General features: G+C 38.0%; 4 protein-coding genes across 10 annotated transcripts; 1 reads left to right on the forward strand and 3 right to left on the reverse strand.

The window, feature by feature from the left end:
- Positions 1-577: 577 nt before the first annotated feature.
- LOC135614360 (protein CHROMATIN REMODELING 35-like) lies at positions 578-12,890 on the forward strand. Of its 6 annotated transcripts, XR_010487505.1 has the most exons (8): positions 1,107-1,245; positions 2,018-2,116; positions 3,534-4,362; positions 7,177-7,431; positions 8,857-9,006; positions 10,485-12,250; positions 12,349-12,415; positions 12,516-12,890. XR_010487505.1 is itself a non-coding variant. In XM_065111656.1 (6 exons), the coding sequence occupies exons 1-6, from the start codon at positions 1,070-1,072 to the stop codon at positions 12,350-12,352; spliced, it is 3,180 nt and encodes a 1,059-aa protein (XP_064967728.1). In that variant the 5' UTR covers positions 794-1,069; the 3' UTR covers positions 12,353-12,508. The 6 variants fall into 6 exon arrangements, 1 of the variants encoding a protein (XP_064967728.1); XR_010487504.1 differs by lacking the exons at positions 1,107-1,245; positions 2,018-2,116 and adding an exon at positions 578-787; XR_010487502.1 differs by lacking the exon at positions 2,018-2,116 and having other exon boundaries at positions 794-1,245.
- Positions 12,891-13,874: 984 nt separating this feature from the next.
- LOC135614361 (tRNA (mnm(5)s(2)U34)-methyltransferase, chloroplastic-like) lies at positions 13,875-17,977 on the reverse strand. The gene is made up of 6 exons (XM_065111657.1): positions 17,795-17,977; positions 17,605-17,668; positions 16,090-16,282; positions 15,797-15,870; positions 14,617-14,772; positions 13,875-14,205 (listed from the first exon to the last, which is right to left on the reverse strand). Exons 1-6 carry the CDS (start codon positions 17,943-17,945, stop codon positions 14,082-14,084), a joined length of 762 nt encoding a protein of 253 aa, XP_064967729.1. The 5' UTR covers positions 17,946-17,977; the 3' UTR covers positions 13,875-14,081.
- Positions 17,978-19,824: 1,847 nt separating this feature from the next.
- LOC103986958 (reticulon-like protein B8) lies at positions 19,825-23,592 on the reverse strand. Of its 2 annotated transcripts, XM_009405118.3 has the most exons (6): positions 23,441-23,592; positions 21,777-21,982; positions 21,517-21,697; positions 21,310-21,451; positions 20,720-20,789; positions 19,825-20,163 (listed from the first exon to the last, which is right to left on the reverse strand). In XM_009405118.3, exons 2-6 carry the CDS (start codon positions 21,979-21,981, stop codon positions 19,994-19,996), a joined length of 768 nt encoding a protein of 255 aa, XP_009403393.2. In that variant the 5' UTR covers position 21,982; positions 23,441-23,592; the 3' UTR covers positions 19,825-19,993. The 2 variants fall into 2 exon arrangements, with proteins under 2 accessions (XP_009403393.2, XP_018682761.2); XM_018827216.2 differs by lacking the exon at positions 20,720-20,789.
- Positions 23,593-23,980: 388 nt separating this feature from the next.
- LOC103986961 (early nodulin-93-like) lies at positions 23,981-24,754 on the reverse strand. Its single transcript, XM_009405121.3, has 4 exons — positions 24,600-24,754; positions 24,463-24,524; positions 24,317-24,392; positions 23,981-24,226 (listed from the first exon to the last, which is right to left on the reverse strand). The coding sequence occupies exons 1-4, from the start codon at positions 24,661-24,663 to the stop codon at positions 24,129-24,131; spliced, it is 300 nt and encodes a 99-aa protein (XP_009403396.2). The 5' UTR covers positions 24,664-24,754; the 3' UTR covers positions 23,981-24,128.
- Between the last annotated feature and the right edge of the window lie 1,642 nt (positions 24,755-26,396).

The raw sequence follows: 26,396 nt of genomic DNA on the forward strand, positions 1-26,396 counted from the left end.
ACAACGTCAAATCAATCGACACATATCCACTCGAGGTAAGACAGGAAACTCATAAGCTCGTTGTTGGTAATGGAGAGACTGCATGTATATGATGCTCCGCTAGGTAGTAGCGGCTCAATGCTGTTGTTGGTGGTTGCTTTCATGACGACGCCTCATCTCGTCATTGATAGTAATCTCAATTATTTTAAAACTTAAATTATGTGTTATTATATTAATAATTTATTGTGAACCAACATGTTATGCAAGTAAACTTTAACAACTATTAACTCAGACTTGACGGAGGAGACATGTATACTACGTTTTTTTAAATATATGAATTATTTTAAATATAAATAAATCATTAGGGTTTAAGTGGCTCATGATCAAAATTATAATAGTTAAAATGAATCTTAATTTTTTTTAACTTAAAATTATATATATTATTATATTAATAATTTATTATGAGTTATGTTATGTAAAAAAAAAAAAATTTAATTTAGATATGAATAAATTATAAAATAAACCTTTTTAGCCCTAAAAAGTATTCTTGTTTACCTCGCTTCGAACATTACTATTATGTCAGCGATTAGTTCCCACAGTCACCCTTTTCATGGAATTGACCTGAGAACCTGGAACGATTGATTGGCATCACGGAAAGAGACAATGGCTTTTGTGGTGCTGATCAGGCGGCATCTCTGTAGATCTTGAGGCCGCGCCGTGAGGGCAGAGAGCTCCTCGTTAAACCCTTGACCGATTGCCCTCTCGTCTGTTGTGTTCTCTTCGATCATTCTTCTTCTGCATTTTCCGGGTGAGTTTCGACGAAGCTTTGACGAATCGTGCATATTCTTGTGTTTGTGTTCATGTTGCTGGTTCGGATTTTTCATCTAATGTGGTTGTATGTCACGATCTAATGTTTGGTCTCTCTTGCTTTCTGTTGTTGTTTGAGTTTGGAGACCACGATTTGGACAGCTACCCCAAATGGGGTAAATGTTCTAAGCACATTACCTAATCACTGTGAGAGACCACTATTTCTCTCTCTGTTTTGGTTTTCTTTCTGTTGTCATTTGGACAGCTACCCCAAATGTGGTAAATGTTCTGTGCACATTACCTAATCACTGCGAGAGACCACGACGAACGACGGCGACGACGTTCTGAGCACATTACCTGTTCTGTTGTCGGGCGACGACGTCTTCCTCTCCGTCGGCGAACGGCGGCATCTTCCTTCGGCGAGAGGCTTCCGTGCGATCTCCGGCGGGCTCTTATTCGGTAACTCTATCTCGTTCTCTCTTCTCCTTCGTCGTCGCCCTCCTCCCCCTCCCCCGGACCCCGACGGAACCCCTCTCCTTCCTCCTCCGCCGTAGCCGCGTCCCCCTGAGTTCCCCTTCCTTAGCTCTCCCCCGAGTTGTTTCCGTGGGGAACGTTCTCTTTCTCCATCTCGGATATTTGGTCCCCCACACAACCGGTTCTTTGTCCGCCCTCAGTAAAATGTTGCATATGGATTCCCACTCTGTGCGATTCTATTTTTGTTTTTTATCCTCTGATTGCTCGCCTTGCTCCTCCTCCCTGCTCTCGGATCCTGGCAGCCCCTTCTCCTTCCTCCTCCTCCTCCTCCTCCCTCTTCCCCTCCTAACCGACAGAAACCCCTCCCATACTCCAACAGCTCCCTCTTCCTCCTCCGCCTTCTACTCCTCCTCCCTGCTTCCCTTCCAACCGACAGCAACCCACCTCTCACATACCCCGACAGCCCCCTCTCCTCCTCCAACGAGAGCTCCTTCCTTCCCTCCCAACTGACTGCAACCCCCTCTCCATCCTCCGCCACCTATGTTCTTTTTATCTTTTTTGTTAATATAGCATGTGAATTTTGCAAATGATTGAATTTGTCATTGGCTCCTTGCTACTTCATAGTTTTGTCACTTTTGTCATTACATTTGGATAATATAATTTATGACTTTAAATGAATCTAATTTGATGTATTATTTTTATTTTAGTTATCATATTTATTAATAATGATATACAATTTTAAAATTTTAATATCCAGGGCACCTCGGTGCACTTGGGCGATCGCTAGCAACTCAGGTGTTTTGGCACCTTGGCACCAATTAGTTCCTAGCATCTTTGACTACACTTGACTACACTGGTAATATTATGTCTTGACCATTGAGCTATAACGGTGCTAATTCAGAACTGTTCTCATTACTGATTTCGTTCTTTTAGAAATCATTGTTCATTAGTGTGAATTGGACCACCCATTTAATAGGAACAATTTGACAGTAAAAGTGCATGTTAATTGTTTGCTTTGTTAGCAAAGTGAAAAACCTTTCTAAATGGTCAACACTTCCAATTATATTGGAATAAATTTTAGAATGTTTATAAAACAGTCTAAGTTTCCATTCTTTAACTGGTTGTGTCTTTGATCCTGGTATTATCATTTACTTCAACAAGTTTTAGATTGTAAAACCTTTTTCCCCTAGTGGTTAGCGTCTAAAAGAACTGGATCTATCTTATCATCTATTTAATCTTGCACTACACATCAAAAGTTATACTTGATCCATTGGATAATTATTATGCCTTAGGTCATGCTTTTATTCTCAAATTGGCTCACTAGAGAATCACAATGTAGATTTGTTAATCTATATAAACTTGATATGCTGTCTTATCTATACCATGGTGCGACTGTAATAATATGTTCCAGAGTATCTGTATCCAATATATGGCATATCAAATGAACTAAATTTAAGAAACTTAGCAAATTTTATGCTGTGTGATTATGCAAATTGAATGCTATCTAGTAACAGAAATATATATTGAGATGTATGCAAGGGCAATCAGTGAGAGAAACTATAGGGGGTGTTGGTAATTAATTTGTCAATGAAACATATACCAGCTGCAGCAATTTAATTTTCAAAAATATAGAAATATGCAGAAATTTTCCTTTTTTTACTTTTCACAAAATTATCAATACATATAGACGGACACATACTTATATGGTCAAGATATATTAATTTGAATGTGGCCAGAATCAATTTTTTTAGGCAACATGTAGGACATGCATGAAACCACAATTACATCTTCATGTATATACCAATTTGAATCTCGCCTAGAATCATTTTTTCAGACAACATGTGGGACATGCATCATACCACAATTGCAGCTTTGTGACATGCCTTTAGCAATAGTTCCTCTCTGATATTGATTGTTCTGACTCAACCTGATAACCTACTAACCCAAGCCACTTTTATTGTCCTTATGATTGTGCCTGTGGTCTCTGGCCATTCTTTTGAAATACATTTGAACTTGAATGTGAAATGTTTTCTGAAGCAGGGACTCAGAATATGAGATACTTATATTTTTTTTGGAAGTCAAATGAGTTAATCATATTATTTTTGGTTTGAACTAATATGCTTGTAATTTTTTAGTTGAGTGACCTTCAGATTTCTGAATTAACTGCATGTCTCACATATTTATGTAATTTATGTACACTTCTTTTCTTGTTCTTGGTTACTCATGGTTAAAAAAAAAAACTTTCTAACATCTTAAAGCACACTACTTTTTAGAGATATGCATTTTCAAGGACACAAGAGGAGGAAAATTAACAATGAGGATGGAAAGATTGGAGGCTCTTCTAAGGTTATTGACTACTCAAATGATTTTGCTTTAACCAATCTTCTGGAAAGGTTAGAAGATGGTAAGTATGGGAGTGTAACCAAAGAATATGAAGCTCTTCATTCTCAGAGGATGCAGGTAATCAATTTTTTATCTGCGTTACAGCCAAGTATAGCATCTAGAACTTTTCAGGGTGGTGGAAGCACTTCTGCTAATTTATCAACAAGGCAGAATCAGATGAAGTCAGGTCAACATGGTGATAACTTATCTCATGATATAATCGATCTGGAAGTTGATACCATGGAAGGTGCTGCTAACCCTGTCAGAATACCTGTAGAACAGACACAGGATGCTGTTGGGAATATCTCACTACATTCCAGTGATTTTGAGTCTGTAACGCGGAAGGGAAAGTCAGATGCTGCACATGGCCCATTGAATACACCCCCAGTAGATGAAGACAACAAAGAGGAAACCACAGTCATAATTGTAGATTCAGACGAAGAAGATGCAAGCCATCAAGGCAAAACAAAATATGATTGCCACCCTGATCATGAGGTCTTGGAATTTGGAGCGTCACTGGCAAGTCAAATCCAGAAGCACATATCACGAGCCAGCAAGTTAGCACAAGAAGTTAACTTGTATCAACTTGTTCCATATGACCAAGGAATTGGAAGATCAGTTTGTACCACTAATTTTAAACCAAACTGGCAGCCTTCTGTTCATTTTGAAAAGGTGGTCTTACAGACAGTCGATGAGAAGCAGCGGTTTCAAGATGTTGTTGTAAGTATTCGGTGTATTACCTTGAAGCAATTACTTCAATTTGCACAGATATGATGTGCATGCGTAACCATCTCTTAACCTTCATGTCCCTACATTGTTACCTTTACTTGCCAAAAATGTACAGTTATTATATTTGGAAAGGACATATAGAAAATTGAATTCTACATTATTTGACCTAAAGAAAGTGGTGACCCAAGTCAGATCTGGATGTTTTGAACTAATAATTTGACGGTGCAAGACAAACTTATAAAAACTCATGTGCATTCTTTGAAGAAGAAAGGTTTTCATTTGCATAGATATTTTAGCTTGACCCCTTCTTGTTGACATACTGTTTCTGGTTAATTCTCAGAATTATTCGTGATATCGTCTATCTCAGTTTCATGATATTAAAGATTGAAACACAATCTTTGTCATATGCCATATCTGTGTAGTTATGCAGTCTGTAGCAGACATCCACTGAGAATGCATGCCAATTAGCTCTCTAGAAATGAAATATACTAATAATCAATGGTGAATTTATACTGAAAGTCCATCAACTAGGAACCAGCTGGCATTTTAAGTTTTAACTTGGTTGTATGTGCCCATATGTAGTATTTTCTAAATGTCTAGAACAATTCTCTTCAAATAAAGAAGGATCATCGGTTACATGTCATAGAAACAAGCTGGATCTTGCGGCAAATGGACAGTAAATCTGCAAAAAGTTGACAGGCTCAAGGAAGCTAGAAATTGTTGTCTGAACTTCGAAAAGAAGTATTCATGAAATTTGAGTGTAAAATAACATGTGATTAGTAGATACTCTGGTTCTGTCTTTGAAAATGAGGTTCATGATAGTATCTTATCTTCTAGTAACTCAGGGGCCAAAGTGAAATAATATGTTAATGTAAAATGGGGTAACTCCACATTGTGTGCTTTGGAATGGCCATAGTTCTGTAACTTTTCTTTGTGGTGTTCTCCTAGGAATGAGATAGAAACAAAAGCTACTGGAACTTTTGATTCTTTAGGAAATAAGGTGTCCTTCAAGAAAGAAAAGGGAGAGAAGAGAGAGACGAAAAGAGAAGAAAGATAAAGAGGAACTCTATAACAGCGAGTATTATCAAGTTTATAACTCGATTTTATAGTCCTGAGGTCCATAGATCAATTTTATTTGTGGACTCCTTTTCATTGTATCTGATATCTATGTCATACAGGATTAATAGGGCCTGGATGATCATCCAATGTTGACCTTCTGGCGCTGGTCGCATAGCCTTGGATGACCAGGCTTAGGTCACCCTTCTTAGTCTCTAACTAGGAGTCCAAAAAAGGCTTAAACTCGTTTGAGTTGACCTTCCTGTGTGATTTATTGTCAATTTGACTAACTTTGGTGCAAACTCAAAGTGAAAGAAGGTTGTTTGGACTGCTGTCGTCCTACCTCCAATAGACTAGGCCTTGTTACCCGGTCAATCCCTATACAATTATAGTGACCTCTGGAGGTGTGATAGACTAGATGTTGATGAGGGTTCCCATACTATATTGGAGTGATTACATGGCATGTGGTCAGTTAGCTTCCTTTTTGCTGGTGTTGGCATAAGGAAGAAGCCTTCTTATCATCAAGAATTTGCATCATAGTAAATAGTAATTGTCTTAGGCTGATCTTGTCCCCAGAATGATGCTTATGGGAAGTTCTGTATAACATTGTTTTCAATTTCTTAGATGGTTTCTTTTGAATGATCACTATAATGGATCAAAACTACAGTGTATAAGTTGTTTCTTAAGTGCCACTTGTGTAGCATCTCCATTGTATATGCAACACTTCTTAAATTAGCATCTATTACAACTTTCTTTGGTATTTCTTAAGCTCTGAGACGTGGAAGGGATCATGGATGTAAGCATTTACTATCAACTGGAACCTATAACCTTTTGATCCTATAAGTGTACAACCACCTTGAATGGGCCATAGAATCGAAGACAATTTGTGCTATGGCTTGTTTTACCCAGAATGGCTCTATCTATGGTATCTTGGTAGCTTTAATACAACCCAGCTACCCATTTAATATTCTTTCTCCTTTTGCAACCAAGTTAGGTAAGGAAGGGCAGTAGCCCCAAACATGCTGCTATGCAACCATGGGCTTGTCAGCCAGCAGTTTTATACTCCAAGAAGGAGTTCTAAAAGGCTTAAATCTTCATTTCAATTGTCCATCTCCCAGTGTCATTTGGAGTCAATCTGGTAAGTTTGGTGTCATTAGGACTTTCCAATTGAAGATAAGGCTGTACTATTTTGTCTCAGTCCTAGTCTTTTGTAGAAATTTGAACTTTGTTGACTGACCGATTAGTCAAATTATGATAATATGGGACTGCTGCAACAAGAAATGTCAGACAAGTCAAAACTTGTTTACCCAGATAAAACATAATCAAGTTCTCTGAATCATGCTGCACCAGATAAAGAGCTTACATTGAAATCTTGTTGATGCAACTTTTTCGTGCAAATAAGAAAGCCTGATATTATATTCTGAATAATTTAATCATGCTTGTGGTGAGGCTCTTATCTTTTGCTTGTTCTTACTTGAGATGCTTTTGTTACCTATTCGAGATTTAGAAAACCACCTCGATAAATGTATTTTGTGTTTCCATATCACTTCTATGAGTTTCTAGGTTTATTTTTATCAGTGATTTTTTCAAGAAATTTGCATCTAACTTCCTGCTTAAATCCTGTTCCAATTTTTTTAGTCGAGGCAGAAGCAATTGCCATTTATAAAGTTAGTTCAGCTATATAATATTTTTATTGATTTTGCATTGCAAGATTATGATATTTGATTTTATGCTTGTGCATCATTTTAGGATGAAAAGAATATGGAAATGAGATGTGAGAGACAAGCTGCTGAAGCTCCTAATGTAGTAAAGACTCTGGATTCTAATGCTGAAATGAATAAAGAGAAGGAATGTGATGGCAATCCAAAATTTGTTTCCTCGACGACAATTGAAGATATCTCATCAGGCATGGGAAGCCTTTATGAAGTTGACAAAGTATCATCACAAAGTGATGGTCTGGAAGATCTTTGGAAAGACATGTCATTAGCAATGGAATATTCAAAGGTTATTATGTTGCTATTTTCTATTTCCTTTGTTGCATATTCTTTCACAATTAGCTTTGTATTTGTGGTTTATTTTGCAATTTCCATGTTGCATCGTTGAACAAAAATGACTTTCCTTCAGGTAACTACTTTTCTATAGGATTATATTTGAGTTAATTAATATTTGAAGAACTGTAGGGTGCAGGTGCTTGTATTGATGAAAAACTAATTAAATGAATAATTGAAAGGTCCAGATTTAGTCAGTTTGTTTACCATGATCTAGAGAATTATACTCAAGTTTCTTCCTGCAAGAGTCAATGAACCTAAGTGACAAGGCTTTTTAATTCGATGCTAGTCATGGGCAAGTGCTTGAAGTCAAACCTATCATCTTTAACAAGTTATATTATTACAGCAAGTAATGTAGTGGCTTATAACCTTTAAGGAGTGAGCTTTCTTAACATGGTCTAAAATGCTTCAACGCTTACTGTCTTAACATAAAGATCCATTCTTTCTTTGTTATCCAGTGGAACAATATTGAGGTGCCCATCAACCAAATCTTCCCCACTTGTATCCTTATGATGATCATCCTTGTTAGGTCCCCAGTCACATCCTTGATGACATCTTCTTTGTCAGGTCAGTAGTAGCTTAGGATGTTTGTTTGGGCTCCCTTTTTGGGACTTCAGACTTTAGATTAAGCCCCTGTTATTGCATCCACCAGGAAACCTTCACCATGATTTATGTTAATTAATGCACCATGGATGTGTCCTTGCACAAGTTTCAAGTAGTGAATACATGGTCGTGTAATAATTTATTCTTTTTTCTTTGTTATCAAACTATTATATTACGGCATATATCCTCAGTGACATTTATATAATTACTAGTAATGGATTTGTATTGGGATTCAAGTTCTCTCACTTTTTCCTTTACCACATACTTTTAATAGCATGATACATGTAGAAATTGTAAACTGTTTGATACTACAACTTACATAACAGAAGCTAAAAGATTCAAATTTGTTAAAAGGTATGATATCAGTTTATTGGGTAATATATTATTGAATTAATAATAAAAAACAAATACGAATTGGTAGCTAGATATATGTCATAGCACTGAACTATATGGTCAGATATCATCATTGGTCAGACCGGTAATACTAGCCGGTATACTGGTCCTACATATACTTGAGATTAGTCAAGTATAAATTGATCAGCCCAGTATACTCAGTGTATGCTAGAACATGTCTATTTGAGATTAGTCAAAGAAGCCATAGCGTCAATTCGATTATAGATTTTATGAGCATATCCTGTATGATATATGTTGAAGTTAATCCAGAGAGTGCCATAGGGTTGTAATGTCTTTTTGTAGGTTCTATATAATTCTCATCAACATACATCAAACTCAATGCTTTTCCTTTAGTCTTATTGATTATCTTTTCTTTTGTATCTAGATTGATACATCAGATGATCAAGCACTTGTGCAACAAGAAGAAGAATGTAACCATTTGTACTTGCTCCAAGATGACTTTGGCCTTGTTTGTCGTATTTGTGGAGTTATTCAGAAGAGGATAGATACAATATTTGATTTCCAGTGGACGAAGGTATGTGCACCAATAATACATACATTACTTCTTGTAGAGAGATTTTTTCTGCGTACATGTTTGGATACTTATATTCGGCAAAATTTTATTCAATCAATAACATCTCTCCTATACTTTCTATAATTAGGCCTTGAAGAGTGTATCATCTGTAATTGTAAATGCGTTCTTAAGCATTCGTGCCATTTGACATCTTGTAGTGTTTGTCTCTATCAAGGATCACGACATGATACAATTGTTTTAGAGGTAGAATAGCCTTATTCTATTTCAAGTTAACTTATTGCCATTGTTGTCCTTTACATTATACCACACTATTGACAAATTTGCTTTGAACACATAGGAGCTAAATTATAGGTGTGAACATCAATACCACCTTGTGCTAGTCCACTGATGCCAAATTTGGTGAGTGCCTACTATCTATTAAAGCTAATGGTGCATAATGTTAATGCATCTTGCTAACCTTAATCAGCTATGGGATTTCTTGTATAATGGTCCTAACGGGGACGTTACCATTTGAATGAGGGAGATTGTGATGCTCTGATAATTGCAAACTGATACAAGAGAAAACAAAAAGTTTTAAAGAGGCATATGGTTGGCAACCTAGGTTAATAATGTTTGGTTCATTTCAGTAGGCCTACCCCATGTATGGTATTTAGATAGTAGGCTGTTTAGGTTTGTTATACATGTTATGCAAGTGGTAGATGTGGGGCTTGTAGTGCCTGAAATTTCCTTTTACTAGAGTTTAAATTATGGGCATTGTGATCTAATCTACATGGGCAAAGGAGTATAGTGTGATACCCCAACAATCCATCATCAGAGATGCAAAAGAGAGGGATTTGTGCAACTCAAGTTTACCACAACTAGAAAATTGTATGTCAGAATTTTGCGGCACATAGTGGCAGCTCGAAATTGTTATATGTTATTGACAATTTAGGATAGTAGTTGATTGTATTGATCCCTTTGTGTGATATCTCAACTAAGAGGAGCTTACAAAGATGCACCGACACATCTCCAACTAACTAGCTTGTCTAGAGGAGCTACCTAAAAGAACCTCAAGTCCAATTAAATAGTAGTTCATTATACTAGTTGAAAATTGTAAGCTGAAATCCTTTCTATATTTCTTGTTCCTCCAATCATGTTGCCTTTTCCTGATAAGATCATTTTCGTGGGTTTCCATTTCCTTATGTATCATTTTGTTTCATCATCTTTTTTTTTTTCTTTCTATTTCATACCATGTTCCTAAAATCTGAAGTTCTATTTGGGAATAGACAAATTGTCTAATTGTGTTGCTTTTGCTAGTTGAACCATATCATGTTAAAACAATCATATTAGAGCAGCTGCTGATTGTCATTGTTTAATGCATGGAAATATTATGATTGTGAATAATGATTTCAATAAATTCTAGCTTCTCATGTAAAATGTTTTAGCAATTTTTGTTCATGAAATGTGTATTATCAGTTGTCTTGCTGTTTCCTTCTCAGGGCTCACGTGCAACAAGGACATACTTGACTGGGCCAGGGAACTCCAAGGATCTAGTGGCTCACTACTCTGGCCTTGAAGTTTCAGAGGATGATTTTATTGCTGCCGAATTATCTATTCATCCAAGGCATCTGAAGCAAATGAAGCCGCATCAGCTAGAAGGCTTCAATTTCTTGGTTAAGAACTTGGTTACAGATAAACCAGGAGGATGTATTTTGGCTCATGCGCCGGGGTCTGGGAAAACCTTCATGCTTATAAGCTTCATCCAGAGTTTCTTGGCTAAGTATCCATTGAAGAAGCCTTTGGTTATCCTTCCTAAGGGTATTTTGCCTACATGGAAGAAAGAGTTCCAACGGTGGCAGGTTGAGGATTTACCCATCTATGATTTCTACTCCTCTAAAGCTGATAACAGATCTCAGCAATTGGAAGTGTTAAAGCTTTGGCAAGAGAATAAAAGCATTCTTTTTTTGGGTTATAAACAATTTACGAATATCATTTATGATAAAGAAAACAGCAAGGTCTCTGCTGCATGTCGGGAAATGCTGCTGAAAATCCCCAGCCTTCTGATATTGGATGAAGGCCACACTCCAAGAAATGAGGACACATTCGTGCTTGATTCACTTGCAAAGGTGCAGACTCCTCGAAAAGTAGTACTTTCAGGAACCCTATTTCAGAATCATGTTAGGGAGGTCTTCAATATTTTGAATCTTGTGCGCCCTAAGTTTTTGAGGATGGAGACTTCCCGAGTCATTGTCAAGCGAGTCCTAAGTAGAATATATATATCAGGAGGTAGAAAGCTCTCTAAGAGTAGTGTGGACAACGCTTTCTATGATTTGGTTGAGGAAACACTGCAGCATGATGAGAATTTCAAAAGAAAAGTTACTGTTATACGAGACCTTCGAGAATTAACCAAGGACGTTCTTCATTATTATAAGGGTGATTTCTTGGAAGAGCTGCCTGGTCTCGTGGATTTCACTGTCCTCTTGAACCTCAGTGCTAAGCAAAGAGTGTATGTTCAAAAACTTGCCAAGTTTGAGAAGTTCAAAAGAACCTCTATGGGTAGTGCTGTCTATATACATCCTCACTTGTATGACACAGCAGAAAAGGCTTCTGGGGACAGGGTCGCATTTTTCAACGATGATAAGATCGATAGCTTGTTAGAATCTCTTAATATCAGAGATGGGGTTAAAACAAAATTTTTCCTCAACATTTTGTCTCTGGCTGAATCCGCTGGAGAGAAACTACTTGCCTTCAGTCAATACATTCTACCTCTAAAATTTTTGGAAAGGCTAATAGTTAAAACCAAGGGTTGGCATTTAGGAAAAGAAATTTTTATGATATCTGGTGATTCGACTTCTGAGCAAAGAGAGTGGTCGATGGAGCAATTTAACAACTCCCCTGATGCTAAGGTTTTCTTTGGTTCAATCAAGGCTTGTGGGGAAGGCATCTCACTTGTAGGTGCATCTAGAGTTGTGATCTTGGATGTTCACTTTAATCCATCTGTCACCCGCCAAGCTATTGGGCGTGCATTTCGGCCTGGCCAGCTGAAGAAAGTATATATTTACAGGTTAGTTGCAGCTGATTCTGCGGAGGAGGAATTTCATTATACCTCCTTTAGCAAGGAGTTCATCTCAAAGATGTGGTTCGAGTGGAGTGAGTATTGTGGCCATCAGAACTTTGAGTTAGACGAGGTTGATTTGGCTAGCTGTGAAGATTTGTTCTTGGAAAGTCCTATCATAGGAGAAGATATCAAGGCGGTGTACAGAAGGTTAGTTCCCGTACTTGGTCTACGTCTGAGTTATATTTTTCACTGCATTCAAATGCAATTTTTGCATGTTGTTGATTGACGTTGATACGATAATACAGGTGATTCTTTGGCTGATGCGTGGGAGAGCATACGACAGATTGTAGGATCTTCAGATGGTCTGACATTGTACATCATACCAACTCTAATTTTTTGACCTTGCAGTCTTTTTCTATAATGCACAATTTTCATATCTAGAAGTGATAAATCATGTTCTTGCCATGTTCAGGTCTTCATGGTACTTACTGGTCGCATTATGAACTCTCCCTTTTCAAGATACATGTAAAAGTTTGACTTGTTGGCTGTTTGAATCGACTGCAAAGCTACTAGAGAGATGATTGTTGCTGGTGTTCTACTTCTCTTGATGATGTGTAAAAAAGATGTGTTCATGGTTGCTGATATCTGTTTTGTTCTTGTTGGTGACTGTTTGTCATCGAGATGCATTAATACTATCTACCATTTTGTTGAGTGTGCTGTTGAGCTCGCACTGTAGATGTTTTGGGATCAATAGCCCCTCTAAATGCAAGACGTGTATATAAAATGACTTGTCAATGGCTAATGCCAAATATTTTGATACAATATCGTCATCTACAGCTGTTGCTTATACCCAGCCGTGTTGCCATCATCTCCCCATTTCTTGGTGTTCCGTCCTGTGAGTGTTGTAGCAGACTTGAAACTCGTTCATCGAAAGAATGCGTCTATCCTCGTTTCATGGCGAAGGTGAAACATTTTTATTTGGTTTAATGTTATTTATTTAAGTTTATATTTTTCTTATTTACACAAGCACTTCGTAATCTAAGTCTGGGTATATCTTGAATTAATTTATAAATTATCTCCTATAGTTAATTATTTTTAATATTTCAGTTTCATCGATATTTTTATTATTACGAAAGTAAAACATCTAGATTTATTTATTTATTTTAATATTATTAATTTTATGAATAAAAAAATAAAAATAAAGGTTAAAAATATAATTTTAATGTTTTAGTTAATAATGGTGGACGATAGATAGTATTAATGAGAGTCATGGGTAATTGTCGTGGATGAGGAAAGCGACGACACGAAAGATGAGGATCGTTTTGCATTTGCGTCAACATTGACATAATTATCGAGTGACGAAAGGGTTGCTCAACAATTATGTCAACATTGACGTAGATATAAAGCGCCTATCGAGTGATGTCGTCATTTGCTACCATCGATATTATCAGTCGCCACCAATTAGAATGTTAAATTTATTTTTTATTTTATGTTTTCAATAATAAAATCGATATTATTAAAATAAATAAATTTAAATATTTTATTTTTATAACTATAGAGATCTCAATATAATTTTTTTAAATATAAGGCTTGAAATATTAAAAATAATCAACTACATACCTCATTATAAGCCCTTTGACATGACGACGGACAAAGCATCTTTACTTGGTAAGTTTATACATTTTTTATTATCAACTGCGAGATGGACATAATTTTTACGATCTTGGTAGGCTAATCATCTTCTTTCTAATTCCCGAATCACCCCTGGTAGAATCTCCAAGCCTACAGCTTGTGAGATGTTAGAGAGAACCTGTGATTAAGAATTCCTATAATAAGCTAAAAAATGACGTATATATAATAATAATATAAAAAAGTTTAGTGTTTGTTATTTATTTTTACATGGCTTGATGAGAGGTACTAATACGACAATAGAAAGTTGCTATATAAAATTGTCAACGTGCTCGATAGCTTACAATAAGTTCTCTTCCCGGAGGTTCAAACATTTTCCTTCCTGGAAACAGAACTCTTGCATGTCATTTCACTTCTTGAAAATAAGAATAAGAACAGGGCCAGTTGGTCGATTAAGCATTTCCAATTTAAAGCTTGCCCAGGATTCAACAGGCAGACCAGATGCAAAACCTTGGATGCTCTCCAGTTCATCCCTGCATAATGAAATATAAACAACATCATAAAGCATCTGAATTCATACGTTAATGCATGCTATAGTTCATCGTGTTGTTTGGTTGTATACATTCAAGCTACTAAAGAGCTAAAGCAACAACAAAGTTCAATATGAGAGGGAGTAACCAGTGACTGAAACTAGGAAAATAACTACGCCTTGGAAAGTAGGAACTTCCATAAGGTTATGCATTAACATTAAAAGAAAGGAGGACACACGATATTGTAAATGATGAATCACACACTGTGCCTTCATCACGATGTTTGCAGGCTGTACTTGAAGGTAATCATATATATCTAAAAGATGAGACTCTGCTCTTTGAATTGTGAATTACGACAAAATTCAGAATGTTAGGTTGCGCAGGCTGCAGAAAAATAAAAAGTAAAACATTTACCTTCCGCCTGGATGTCCAACATAGACCATGACGCTGATAAGTCCTCCAGACCCCAGTACCCTACCAGCAGCCTGCAATGCTGCCAGCGTTGTTCCTGGCGTCGTAAGAATTGCTTTGTCTCCTCCTGGCAGATAGCCCAAATTGAATACCACAAGTCTGAATTGTAACAAGCAGAAATTCTTGTGAACAATAAACGGATGTAAAACCAGGAGGTTACTTCAGCAAAAAAGAAAGTCTAAGCAAAATTAAAACAAAAAAATAATATTTCCTAAAACACAAAACAAGAGTGATCTAAAATAAAATGTCTTAGTGATGCTGCCTGGCTTAAGCATATACCAATTCTTTTTCATGTACCCCAAATTATATCTTTGGTAGCTCACTTTATGTTCTTATAGAAAAATTAAACTTTTTCGGAATGGCAGGGTCCAGATTCCAGAATTAAACATTAAGATTTTACTTGCTCGAAACTACCATACAATAAATACTCTGGAACCTGTTCCCGATATAGTTAGAAATAAATTAATCTGATAACATGGATTAAGATCAGCAACTTAATGTGTGAGAATAATAAGCTCAGTTTGAAAATGCAATCACACTTTTAGTAGCACTCTTAGTCATTTGAGACAAGATCCCTTAATAAAAGCTCTTGCTCTAAATTGTAGCTAAATTGATCATGGACCAAAGGGAGTCTTCCATAATTCCAACTTGCAGCAAAATCAGGCAGTTTCAGCCTTTCTTGAGTAGCTGGCCCGAAATGGGTTCTACCAAAATCCCTTCACACATTGGGAACATCAAACAACTTGAACCAATCAAAATCTATTCTTGAAGGTGTGCATGTCATGACAAAAGTACAATCAAAACCAACACCTTACAGTCACCTCAAGTATGTATATGTAAATATGCACACATATACAGGCGGATACATGTATATACATGTAGTGATTCTCTAAATAACAATGTCAAAAAGACATATCATGTTTATGGTAACTTGAAGAGAGTGCTCGAGCTCATACTACAACAATTGAGTTATTTTTCTTCACAAAAAATACATGACAAATTCATGCTCTACATAGGTCAATGCTGTTATGGGATTGACAAGGTCACTACTGAAAATAATGGTATGTATGACAGCACATATGGGTTTCCAATAATAGTAACTGAGTTCAAATAGCTGGGTTACCTGACAGAGTTGTCATTTTGAACAATATCTTCCATTTTGCTATGACAAAGCTTCAAGAGCTTCACTAGTTTCCTCTACCATAAAACAAGTCAACTGTAACTTGTAGCTCAGTGGTATCTAAAAATGGAAAAGCAGTTCAAAAGTACAACAAAATCTAATTTCAAGATCTTGGTCCAAGAACTATCAAATAAGATTTTTTTCTTCAAGACTAAATTTCTCAGCAAGAGATATCATTATTCGCTTGAAAAATGGAATAAAACAAGTGAGAAATATAGTTGTAAAAATTTTAGCACCTTGTTTTCCTCAACTGATATTTCCAGTAAAGCAGAAGTGTTGTCCAATGCTTCTTGCTGAATGTCCATTCCATAAACACAACCCCTGCCAGATTCACCGGCTACCATTGTGAGCAATGCCAGCGTGTCATAACCATTGCCGCATGTTGCATCAATTACAGTGTCTCCTTTCTGAATGATATTCTTCCACACCCTAATAAACCACAAGAATGAAAGCAGAACGCAATTATCAGCATATTTGTTATTCATATAACAAACTGAATATTAAGGTATTAGCAGTTTGTTCAATACTCCCTTGTGCCTTTGTTTGCAACTCCACTATGCTCACAGGAAATGGGAGACGATGCAGCAATTTATTTAACAAGATAAAATACAGTTATTCCAAAAAGAAATTAGGAGACCCACATAATTATAAACAAGAAATTAATTTCAGAATTAATTGAAGCTATTAACATAGGAACTATATATCTTTGATGCTCATGATTGTGATAAAAGATATTTTTGTACCAAAAATAATTTAGAAAAGGACTGTAAGCCCAGAAAGTACTTAAGCATGATCACCGGATTCAAGAGAGACAAGACTGACTACAGGATTGGCACAAGATTAATCTGTATATAAAAGGAAGCCAAGCAACCCAATTAAATCTCATTTGTAAGGCCTTACATATACATTAGCTGATAGAAAGTCTAAGGTTTATCTGTATGTTCTTTTCTACGCCTATACACAGAGAACACTTGATAATTGGTGACTTGTGTTGCTATTTCCTAGACCCATTTTGCAGAATAATAGTTACTTGCATATATCATAAACCTTCCAGTCCTATCAATGGATAAATAGGAAAAGGCAAATAACAGGGTAACATTATGATACATCACGTCCCTTTGACTTAGAAGTCATCATTGAGAAGTGAACAATAGGTAACAGTAGTGCCACCACCATGGGTTTTAAGATGGCCCAAATAACATACATACTGATACTGAAGACATGGAACCAATCATCCCCCCCGCATTAAACACACAGGAGAAATATCAAAAGAACTATGTTATTGGATTGAAAAATCAAGAAAAAAATCTGCTTCAATAAAATTCAAAAGGTTAATTGTGCATTCATTTCACTGTATTGTAATTCTCGGTAAGATGCTACAGGCTCCATATATTTTTCAAAAGGGTTTTGGTAAACTATGTTAGGGATAAGTAACTGGTGAGAAGCAGGTACCAGACTTTTAAACTTCCGGTGCAAGAAAATCCTCCAAAAACCAACTTTACCCCAAAACCACAAATTTGCATCCTGATGAGAAGCAGAAAACCTAATTTCTAAAATACTCCTTTATCACTAACGTCTGGACATATCATCCTGACAACTTGGAATGTTAGAAAATCTGCATCAAGTTTATGAATTGGGATATCTAGTTATACTCAATAAGCATGTAAATCAGAAATCCTTCATGAATTCTTCCATTGACAACGTATCGAAAACCATCAAAAGGAAAAATAAGAAAGGATTGTTGTACCTACGAGTGAGCTACCTCCGTTGCTTTCTTCCTTCCGGTGATAAAACCCATAAAAGCTTCCTCCATTCCTAAATTCGAAACAGATTGATACAAAGTGATATTTTATCATCAGAAGGAGAGAACAGTGGCCACAATTGCTCATATATTAGTTTGCGGGTTGCAATAGAAGAAACATGCACTACATCATAAAGTACCGGCGATAGGGAACTCTTTGGCGCCGGATTTTCGCGAGGAACCCGTCGAGAGCTGAGCCTTCAACGATATGCTTCGACGAAATAAAGATCGGAGAGGAAATGGGGCGGTAAACCTTCGGAAATGCGGCGACATTAAGGTTAGGGCTTCCATTTTGGGAGGTTGTGAGAGAAGAAGTGAAAGAGGCGACTGAGCGACGAAATGGCAGAACTCGATGTAATACCGCGATGGAGTGTTCAGAATAATCCACGTGGTCTAAACTGACGGCCATGATTGCATCGACTCATCGCTCACCTCTTACATTCGGACAGCACAGTTTTTAAGATTATGTGTATATATAAAATAAAAACTAAAATAATATAAAGTATGATAGAATAATCTAAAATTCGAGGGAAAAATAACCGATATTCATGAAAAAAAATCTCATAATTATTAGTACAAAATAAAATGTTATTTATTATTATATTTTAAAGCATTAGTGCAAACGAAATAAAGAGAAAACACTGCCGTATGTCCAGAAATAAACTACAAAATCTTGAATGCAGTGAAGTAAACCGGAGAAAAGGGTCCAATTTTTTCTTGCAAAACAATTTTACTTTAATCTTATTGGTTCTTAGTTAACTTTGTTTTAATCGTCAAATTATTTGCCCCATTATCAATCGCTACACTTTTCTCTTTACCTTCGTATATTCTTGGATTTCTTCATCATCGGGTATTCGCTTGTGGTACGTGAATCAGAAGGCTGTGTGCGGCGGCGCAGCATGAGATGCATCCAAGATTCAGTGTGCCAGAGAGATGAAGTTGCTATTTATAGTGCAAATTTATTCTCTAGTAAATGGTGCCGAACATACGATAAGAACGTAAAATCTCTCACAGCACCTCACATTCGTATCACGTATACTGAAACAGACTCTGGACGTCCGCTCCTGCACGTATATATAGTAGCTAGCATGCAAGATAACTACTGCAGTGTTCCTGATGGCCATCACGGGGCTTCTGCAGGCGCTGGAGCGAGGAAGGGAACGGCGGGCACAGTTGGGATGGAAGGCGTGACCGGGATGGAGGGCATCGTGACCTTAGGGATGCTTGGTATGGCAAACAAAGTCGGCAACGTAGCAGTCGGCATGACCGGCATTGGCGGCACTGCAAGCTTCGGAACAGTCGGTACCACCGGCATAGGCGACGACGTGGGAAGTGAGGGTGGAAGTGCTGCAGGGGCTTCGGCGGTGTCGAGCAAATGGCGTGCTGCACCGCATGTCAAATGGGTAGCCAAGAGAAGGGATGTGAGAAAGCTCATTCCGTAGAGGGCAGCCATGGAAGTCATGGATGTGCTTGCCCAAGTTTCAGCAGGGTCTGGGATATGATGAAGAAGGAAGAGCTAGGGCTGTGCTTGTGATGGTGGTGATGCAGTGGGGATTTATAGTGGGAGGCTAATGGAGCGTGGGGTTGTGCTGGTGCAATTAATGATGAACTTGATTGACAAGGTGGTTGGCTTACATTGATCGTTCTTCAATATGTGTTGGTGGAAAAAGCACAAAGCTTATGTTCTTTTGTACTAATTTTTCTATATTAAGCCAGCAAATCAATCTTAGATCCTTCCAACCACATTTTTCTCCCTTGTGCATCTTCCTTCACTGTTCTGTTCCCACTTAGAGTGAGACAATACATCATCTACCTCACAGTTGCCTCTTTATTGTGATTAAGACCAGCCTTACCATATCTTTTGTCTCCAAAAGAAACCCCCATTAAGAGGGCGATAATTTTGTGGATATACAATTCTTTTGATTGATCAAAATCAGCCACACACCCAAATTAAGAGAAAATTTTGATCCACAACAATAGTTATCAGTTCATCCAATTGGGTGGTTGGACTGAAATAATCGAAAACCGTATTAATAGTTAACTCGATTTAATTATTGGATCGGATGTATTGAAAATTAGGAATTGACCTGATCAGTTTTTGGATAACTAACATGAGATCAGGTTAGATAAAATCGATCCAATTTTGTAATGTAGTGAATGAATCCTAAAATACTATTAAATCTCTTTTATTATTATAGGAAGAACACACGTAAAGTTCGACACCTCAATTATAGGTTGTTCTACTGAAATTTCATCAGAATCTCGATGATTTTTACATTATGAAGGTAATTCCACCTTCAATTACAAAAAAGCAATCGGACATGTTCAAGTAAAGAGATCTATTCATTCTTCTTAAACTTGAGATTTCCCTTTGGAATCTTGCTTAGTAGACTCCCATCCAGCTTGCGATACTGGCTCTGCATCTGCCCCAAGAGCTTGTAAAGGAAGCCATCAACTTGGTTTTCATTTTTCTCATAAAGCACAGGCAGTGTGTGAGCACAGACAAACCCTGCACCAAATGAGTGAAGAAGGATAATTGGATTTTCATTTAGATATCTCGGTGCAGTCTACAACATTCTCCTCATAAATTCAGGTCAATAAGCCTAACATCTCAGTCGATCACAGAATTTATGTAGCGTCAATCCATAATTTATCTAAAAATTTAAACTAATATAGGATTTCCAACACCAGCTACATGCATAATTTGCCACCAGGGATAAAGAGGAGTTAATTATGATTTCCTGATGATTCAAATTGCAAACTCCTTGATTCAAGAATTTGCCTATTCCAAGCTCATCATTTCGTATTTGTTTAGCAAAGTAGAGATAAAAAATATGGCCACATAAATTCCAACTTGTTCTATGAAGATGAATATACCAAGCTAATACGAGTCCCCCAGCAAGTGATCAGTTGCCAAAACAAAGTCATATGCTTCATATTTTTATTTAGGTACAAGCAGCTCCCTATTCTAATACATTTTACCGATAAATAACATAGATATGCACACAAAGAGAAGAGACGACAAGTGAGTTACATAAGCATGTAATCCAGGTATAGATTCTCACCAATATAAATGATGGTGAGAAAATTGCACCAACTTCCGATCAAAGCAGTAGCCCCCAGGCTTGCTACAACCTGATGAAATTTCACATTAACTAGAATCATTGAAGATCTTATAAGGTTTCATTCCTTATATGATAAAACCTAGACATTAATCAGAAAAGCACCACCTTTTGAAACTCTACAATTGTTACCAAAGGAATATCAATACCCAACATAACAAAAATATTATACTAGAAAAATGAATCGCTAGTGGCAGGAATCAGTTCTCCTTGTATGATTTTCTAGTATTCCCATTCCTAGAACATGTTTTCATATGTTCAATTGCACATCACAATTACTCAACAGGGACTATTTAGAACTACCTCAGTGAATAATATAAAGCATCTCTTCCAAAATTAAAAGTATGAAACATCCGATGAAAACTTCCTAAATGCAAAGACTCCATGCTTTTATCATTTCAGCTGCGTTGCTAATGTGAAAAGTCAAATCTATTGCAAACTTGATAAGCATAAGAAAAAAATTTACATACAAATTAATAGAAAAAGAACTTAAATATGCATGGTATACAGGAAATTTCCTGAAAGCAGCATACCATAAGAAACTGTTTCAAGTTTCCTCCACATGAAACATCTTGAATGAATCGCAAAAAATGATTAACTTGGGCACCAAGAGAAAGAGCAACATTTGCAAAAAGATCATCGGGCAAAACAAGCCGAGGTACTTGAGGTGGAGATCTATAAGAGAGGGTCATTCAGCAACTGTCATCAGAAAAATTCTTCATGATAAAGTAATTCGCTACCTGTTTAATACTCTAGAAGCATTTGACCAAACAAACTGAATAAGCATTCCAATGACAAGTGCAAAGGCCAAGAGAGTCAAAAAGTGATAATTCAACCACTCAAAGAGAATCCAGATAGCTGTTGCAACAGTCAAGACACTTGATGATATCTTATTGTTCCGCCATAACAACACATCAGCAGCTACAAGATCAAAATGAATAATTTCATTTTAGTTATATGATACTTAAGAACAAGACATCTGGATAGAAAATTAACTTACATTTTCCACCTCCCAAGATCTTGTGAACAGAGTTCTGGCGTCCGAACAACCTATCCATCTGTGCTGAGACTGAATTTTGTTCTTCAAAGAATCTTACAGACTTCTGCTTGGGTACAGTATCAGCTATCTTTTCCATTATGTTGTTCAAAAAATTTTCAGATGTGCGCTCCACATGCTCAGCCATGTTTCTGTGTGATGGTGTCATCCTAGAAAGCAACTCCAGCAATTTAACCATCCATTATGTCTTTTCAATCCAATAAAAATTGAAAAAAGCCATAGAAGTATAATAGAAGCACAAAAAATGACAAGCATACACTAAGCCCTTCACATGGCAAATGCTATTCCAACTGTTCTACCCTCTGTACCACTTCACCCCAACCCACCACGCATAGAGAGAAGATTCAAATGATAATGAATTTATCACATATAAAATTCATATATACTGTGGAAAGGAGAATCCCCCAGAAAAGAAAACTGTGCTACTTACCATAACAAATAAAATGTCTAGTGTCACAAGAAGCTAATAATTAGGATTTTGCCCAAACGAAGGCGTAACAAGACCTTTAATCTGACATATACCCAGGATAGCATGACAATTATTTCTTTTCTAAAGACCCAATTAAAGGAAATAACAATACCCAGGAATGAACAAAGAAGCCAAAAGTAAATATGGATGAATACATCACTTTAAGCTGGTGGTATGCAGCAATAACCAAGTATCACATTTTTGAGTCAACGTGACCCCCTTAAAGTGAGTTTAGGGCATTTCTAAACATGCCCCAATTTGGCTAATTTCTTTAATCAGATAATTAGTTCCTAATTTTCACCACATTGCACCAAGTTTCACAGAAGCATGAGAAATCTCCATTTGCACTAGGCAGCTCAAATGCCCCTTAAGGAATACATACGTTCTGCCCTATTTTCCAAGACGCAGTGAATGGCTAGACAAGCAAAATAGCATGCAGGAGCTTCATCAAGAACAGAATGCCATCCGAGCAGCAGGAGAAATGGACAATAGGGCATCTACCCCATAATTATCAAATATAGCACCATTTCTCTATGTTACTAAAATAACTAATATTATGGATTTTTATTAACAGTTCAATATAAAGTTATCAAATTTTCTCTACATCAATATCTTTATTATACTTGAACATACATCAGTACATAAAAAATTCAAACTTCCGAAGACCACAGATTTTCATTTGCCTCTTTTATTTTGCTTGGCAACAAAAAGATCATTTTAAGATACAAATACACAACGCTGAAGTAGAGATTTCTTATCATGATCACTCCAAAGACATTATTATTCACAATATAGAAACTGATTCATTGTCACAAAGAACTTCCGAGAACTTTGTCACTGTTGAAAGCTACAGACAACTCTCACCCACAACGAAGGAATTTATAAAAAGACAAAAAAAAAAACTTGATTGACGCAGAGATCGGAGATAAGCATGAAAATCCGGGCGAAAGAGCATAAAGAAAATGAAACAAGGCTTCCTTTGATCCCATTTCTCGTCTCTCCAAGAACTAGAAGAAATTGCACAGAACCGAAGGAAAGCAGTAAGGAAGTCGATGATCGAATGATCGACTTAATAGAAATAAGTCTTGGAAGGATTTGGAAGGGAGAGAGGGGAAGAAAACGAGGAAAGAAGACTCACCCAGATTAACGATGGTTCCTCAAGCAAGGGGGGGAAGAATTTGGGAATCAGAGAGTGAAGAGGAGACTGCGTGCGTGCAGTGGGAAGGGAACCATTAAAATAACGGCTGTTATGATCTGCGTAACAGATTTGCGCATAATGTATCGGCGTTACTTAGGCCGATCTCAGATCTATTACGATAGAAATAATTAATGTTTCATTTTACGGATGTCACGAGCGCGAAAAGTGATCGCCACGTATGCCTAACACAGGCCGAATAAATGCACGAGACGAATTATTGTCATTTAATTAAAACTTTTAATCGAGTTGAAATTAAATTAGTGATATAAATCTTCTATTTCTAAGCTTAAATTAAATTGGCGAGCACGAAAGAAATTTTAGCTGAGAAACAACATGACATCCATGTAATCTAAGGAGTGACATCCATCACATCGGGCCCGCGTATACCTGTAGCAGCGGTCAAACCAGTCGTGGAACGAGAAAGACTGCCGGAAACCCGCCTGACATGGAAGCCACATTTTTCTCACTAAGAGTTTGGACTCAATTTGAAGACGAGACTGTCTGTGTTTCTTATTTGATTCGAATTCTTGCTGAACAAAATTGGAACAACCGAGCTTAGGCGACGTCCCACCCATTATACATGCGACACTAGTCGCATACATTATAGAGCTTTTACTTCCTAGGCACGTCAGTCAGAGTTGCCTTGGTAACTGTTCTTGAAGGAGTTCTTCCTGGCCGATGCCAGCACCGTCTTGTCGGCGACTATGAAGTAGGCCGCTCCCGCGGCTGCACCATTCACACGAGTCAACATAAGGCATCAGCATAAACCATCTATCTAAACGCGCGTCTGATAGTAGTAAGGAGAGTGTCAGTAACCTGTGGAGATGATGAGGGCTTGAGCAGTAGGATTGAGGTTGGACCTCGCCCATGGCAGCATCCTAACGCTAGCCAACTGTAGTTAACATTTCATGAGGCATTACAATGGAACTCGTGCATTAGATTGCATTGAAGAGTACGCTTACCGTCGGGATGGCAGCTGCAACACTTGCGACGACGGCCGCCTTTGCTCCCGCCATGGCTCCCTCTGGCAATTGTTCCAGGAAAGATGAGGTAAAAACCTAAGGCTGAGGAATGGTAGATTAAGTAATATATATAATACCATGGGAACAGCGCTTGGCCATGGCCAGCTTCTGATCCAGAGCGGCCTGAGTGACGGAACCCATGCTTCGCTTTCGCTGAGTTGCTAGAGGAGAACGACGGTGAGCAGAAGGAAACGATGCAGGGAAAGCTTCAAGCTGTGAGATGGATGGAGGTGGGTAGCGATGTCGATTTATAAGCACGGGAAGACCGGCAGCGGTTGATGGTTTTTGGCGTCCGGTGGTCGCCCGTTTTACTCCGTAGCAGGTTGTCAGATTCACTAGTGTTTGATGCGTTTTCTTTGTACATCTTAAAGAGCTTCGTGATAATTTTCTATTGATATTTTCTGATAATGTCACCCATTGCCGCAAAATAGTCGAAGGAAAGCTAATAGTAAAACGCAAAGAACACTTCTTTATCCTTCTCGCTGTCGCGCGAAAACGAGCAACAGAGAAAGAGGAATCGATCCATAGAAAAACGAGCACTTTATCCGATTCCGCCGACGGTATTGGAAGGAGGAGCAAACCGTGGGTACCTGTCATGTCGAGACGATGACCACGTCGCAGCATCTGAGCTCTCTGTAGCACCCAAAAGCGTAGCAGTTGGGAGCAGCCACTGGTATTCGCCTTGAGGAAGGAGGCCCGCGTGGACATTAACCAGGCCGGGGAGAGTGTTCCCAGCGGCCTTCGATGCTTCAGCGCATGGCTTGATCGGTCCAATAGAGATTAATGTCATGCCCTTTCACTACAACGATTAAGCTCAAACAGTGAAATGATGGAAGTCATCTCTCCTCGTTTTGAAGCAGCATCGTCCTTGACCAAGGATGATATCAGTCAGTACAAGCAAACTAGTTGGACGTCCGAAATTGGTGAAGGTATGACAGTGACAGAGCCAGGTTTCAAACGGGATTGGATAAGCACACAAGTAACTCGACTAAATGTCGCAACACTTGAGGACGAAGAAACTTTTGATCGAAGCACTTTCTTATCAAAATCCGACATTTGGACTCCTGTCGTTGGTGTATGCGGATGAGAAGTTGAACTAACGTTACATAATAACATCACCTTCTTCTTCTGCTCCCACCAACACCTGTTGAAACGCGATCCACGGAAGCCAACCACCAGTGTCTACCTTGTTAACCTAATCCATCGGTGATCGCACCACCACTGTCTCAAACTCCATGAGCTACCCACTATAAGTATCGACTGCATCACCACCATCAACAGCAAGCCCCCTTATCTCTTAGCTTCTTTCTAGTATCACAGTCCCAACCCCGGTAAACCCTAGGCAAGCGCATCCATGGCTTGGAGAGCTACCATCTACAGAATGAGCTTTCTCACAGCCCTTATCATGGCTAGCCACATGACATGCGATGCAGCACGTCATTTACTCGACACAACCGAAGCACCTGCAGCGGTTCCAACCATTCCGACCTTCACTGTGCCTTCACTTCCCACATTGCCGCCGATGCCAGTAGTGCCGACTGTTCCGAATCTTGCACTGCCGCCAATGCCGGTCGTGCCGACGGTGCCGAAGGTTACGTTGCCGCCTTTGCCTGCCATACCAAGCATCCCTAAGGTCACGATTCCTCCGATGCCGTCCATTCCGGTCATGCCTTCCATCCCAAATATGCCTACCGTTCCCTTTTTCACTCCACCACCTGCAGCAGCCCCGTGATGGCCATTAGAAACACTGGTTTGGATGTTGGCTGGCTATAGTATATATATATATATACATGCAGGTTTGAGGGTCTTCGAGTTCGTGTCACAGTGCATTTAGTATGTACGCCACGCAGTGTGTGGAGTGTCTGCTGTCTGTT

This window comes from Musa acuminata, chromosome BXJ2-6 (genome assembly GCF_036884655.1).
Source record: "Musa acuminata AAA Group cultivar baxijiao chromosome BXJ2-6, Cavendish_Baxijiao_AAA, whole genome shotgun sequence".
In the NCBI taxonomy this organism is placed as follows: Eukaryota; Viridiplantae; Streptophyta; class Magnoliopsida; order Zingiberales; family Musaceae; genus Musa; species Musa acuminata.

What these genes read in the sequence shown, in the direction of transcription:
- LOC135614361 (XM_065111657.1), bottom strand. Translation starts at nt 17,945, where the DNA reads ATGGAAGCCCTAACCTTAATGTCGCCGCATTTCCGAAGGTTTACCGCC. An exon ending in GCAACGGAGGTAGCTCACTC is followed by an intron (nt 16,283 to 17,604) that starts GTAGGTACAACA and finishes GTGGTTTATTAG; the next exon opens with GGTGTGGAAGAATATCATTC. An exon ending in TATCAGTTGAGGAAAACAAG is followed by an intron (nt 15,871 to 16,089) that starts GTGCTAAAATTT and finishes GTTTTATGGTAG; the next exon opens with AGGAAACTAGTGAAGCTCTT.
- LOC103986961 (XM_009405121.3), bottom strand. Translation starts at nt 24,663, where the DNA reads ATGGGTTCCGTCACTCAGGCCGCTCTGGATCAGAAGCTGGCCATGGCC. An exon ending in TTGCAGCTGCCATCCCGACG is followed by an intron (nt 24,393 to 24,462) that starts GTAAGCGTACTC and finishes TGTTAACTACAG; the next exon opens with TTGGCTAGCGTTAGGATGCT. An exon ending in AGCCCTCATCATCTCCACAG is followed by an intron (nt 24,227 to 24,316) that starts GTTACTGACACT and finishes TGAATGGTGCAG; the next exon opens with CCGCGGGAGCGGCCTACTTC.
- LOC135614360 (XM_065111656.1), top strand. Translation starts at nt 1,070, where the DNA reads ATGTTCTGTGCACATTACCTAATCACTGCGAGAGACCACGACGAACGA. An exon ending in AGCGGTTTCAAGATGTTGTT is followed by an intron (nt 4,363 to 7,176) that starts GTAAGTATTCGG and finishes GCATCATTTTAG; the next exon opens with GATGAAAAGAATATGGAAAT. An exon ending in TTGATTTCCAGTGGACGAAG is followed by an intron (nt 9,007 to 10,484) that starts GTATGTGCACCA and finishes TTTCCTTCTCAG; the next exon opens with GGCTCACGTGCAACAAGGAC.
- LOC103986958 (XM_009405118.3), bottom strand. Translation starts at nt 21,981, where the DNA reads ATGACACCATCACACAGAAACATGGCTGAGCATGTGGAGCGCACATCT. An exon ending in GATCTTGGGAGGTGGAAAAT is followed by an intron (nt 21,698 to 21,776) that starts GTAAGTTAATTT and finishes TTGATCTTGTAG; the next exon opens with CTGCTGATGTGTTGTTATGG. An exon ending in ACTTGAAACAGTTTCTTATG is followed by an intron (nt 20,790 to 21,309) that starts GTATGCTGCTTT and finishes AAATTTCATCAG; the next exon opens with GTTGTAGCAAGCCTGGGGGC.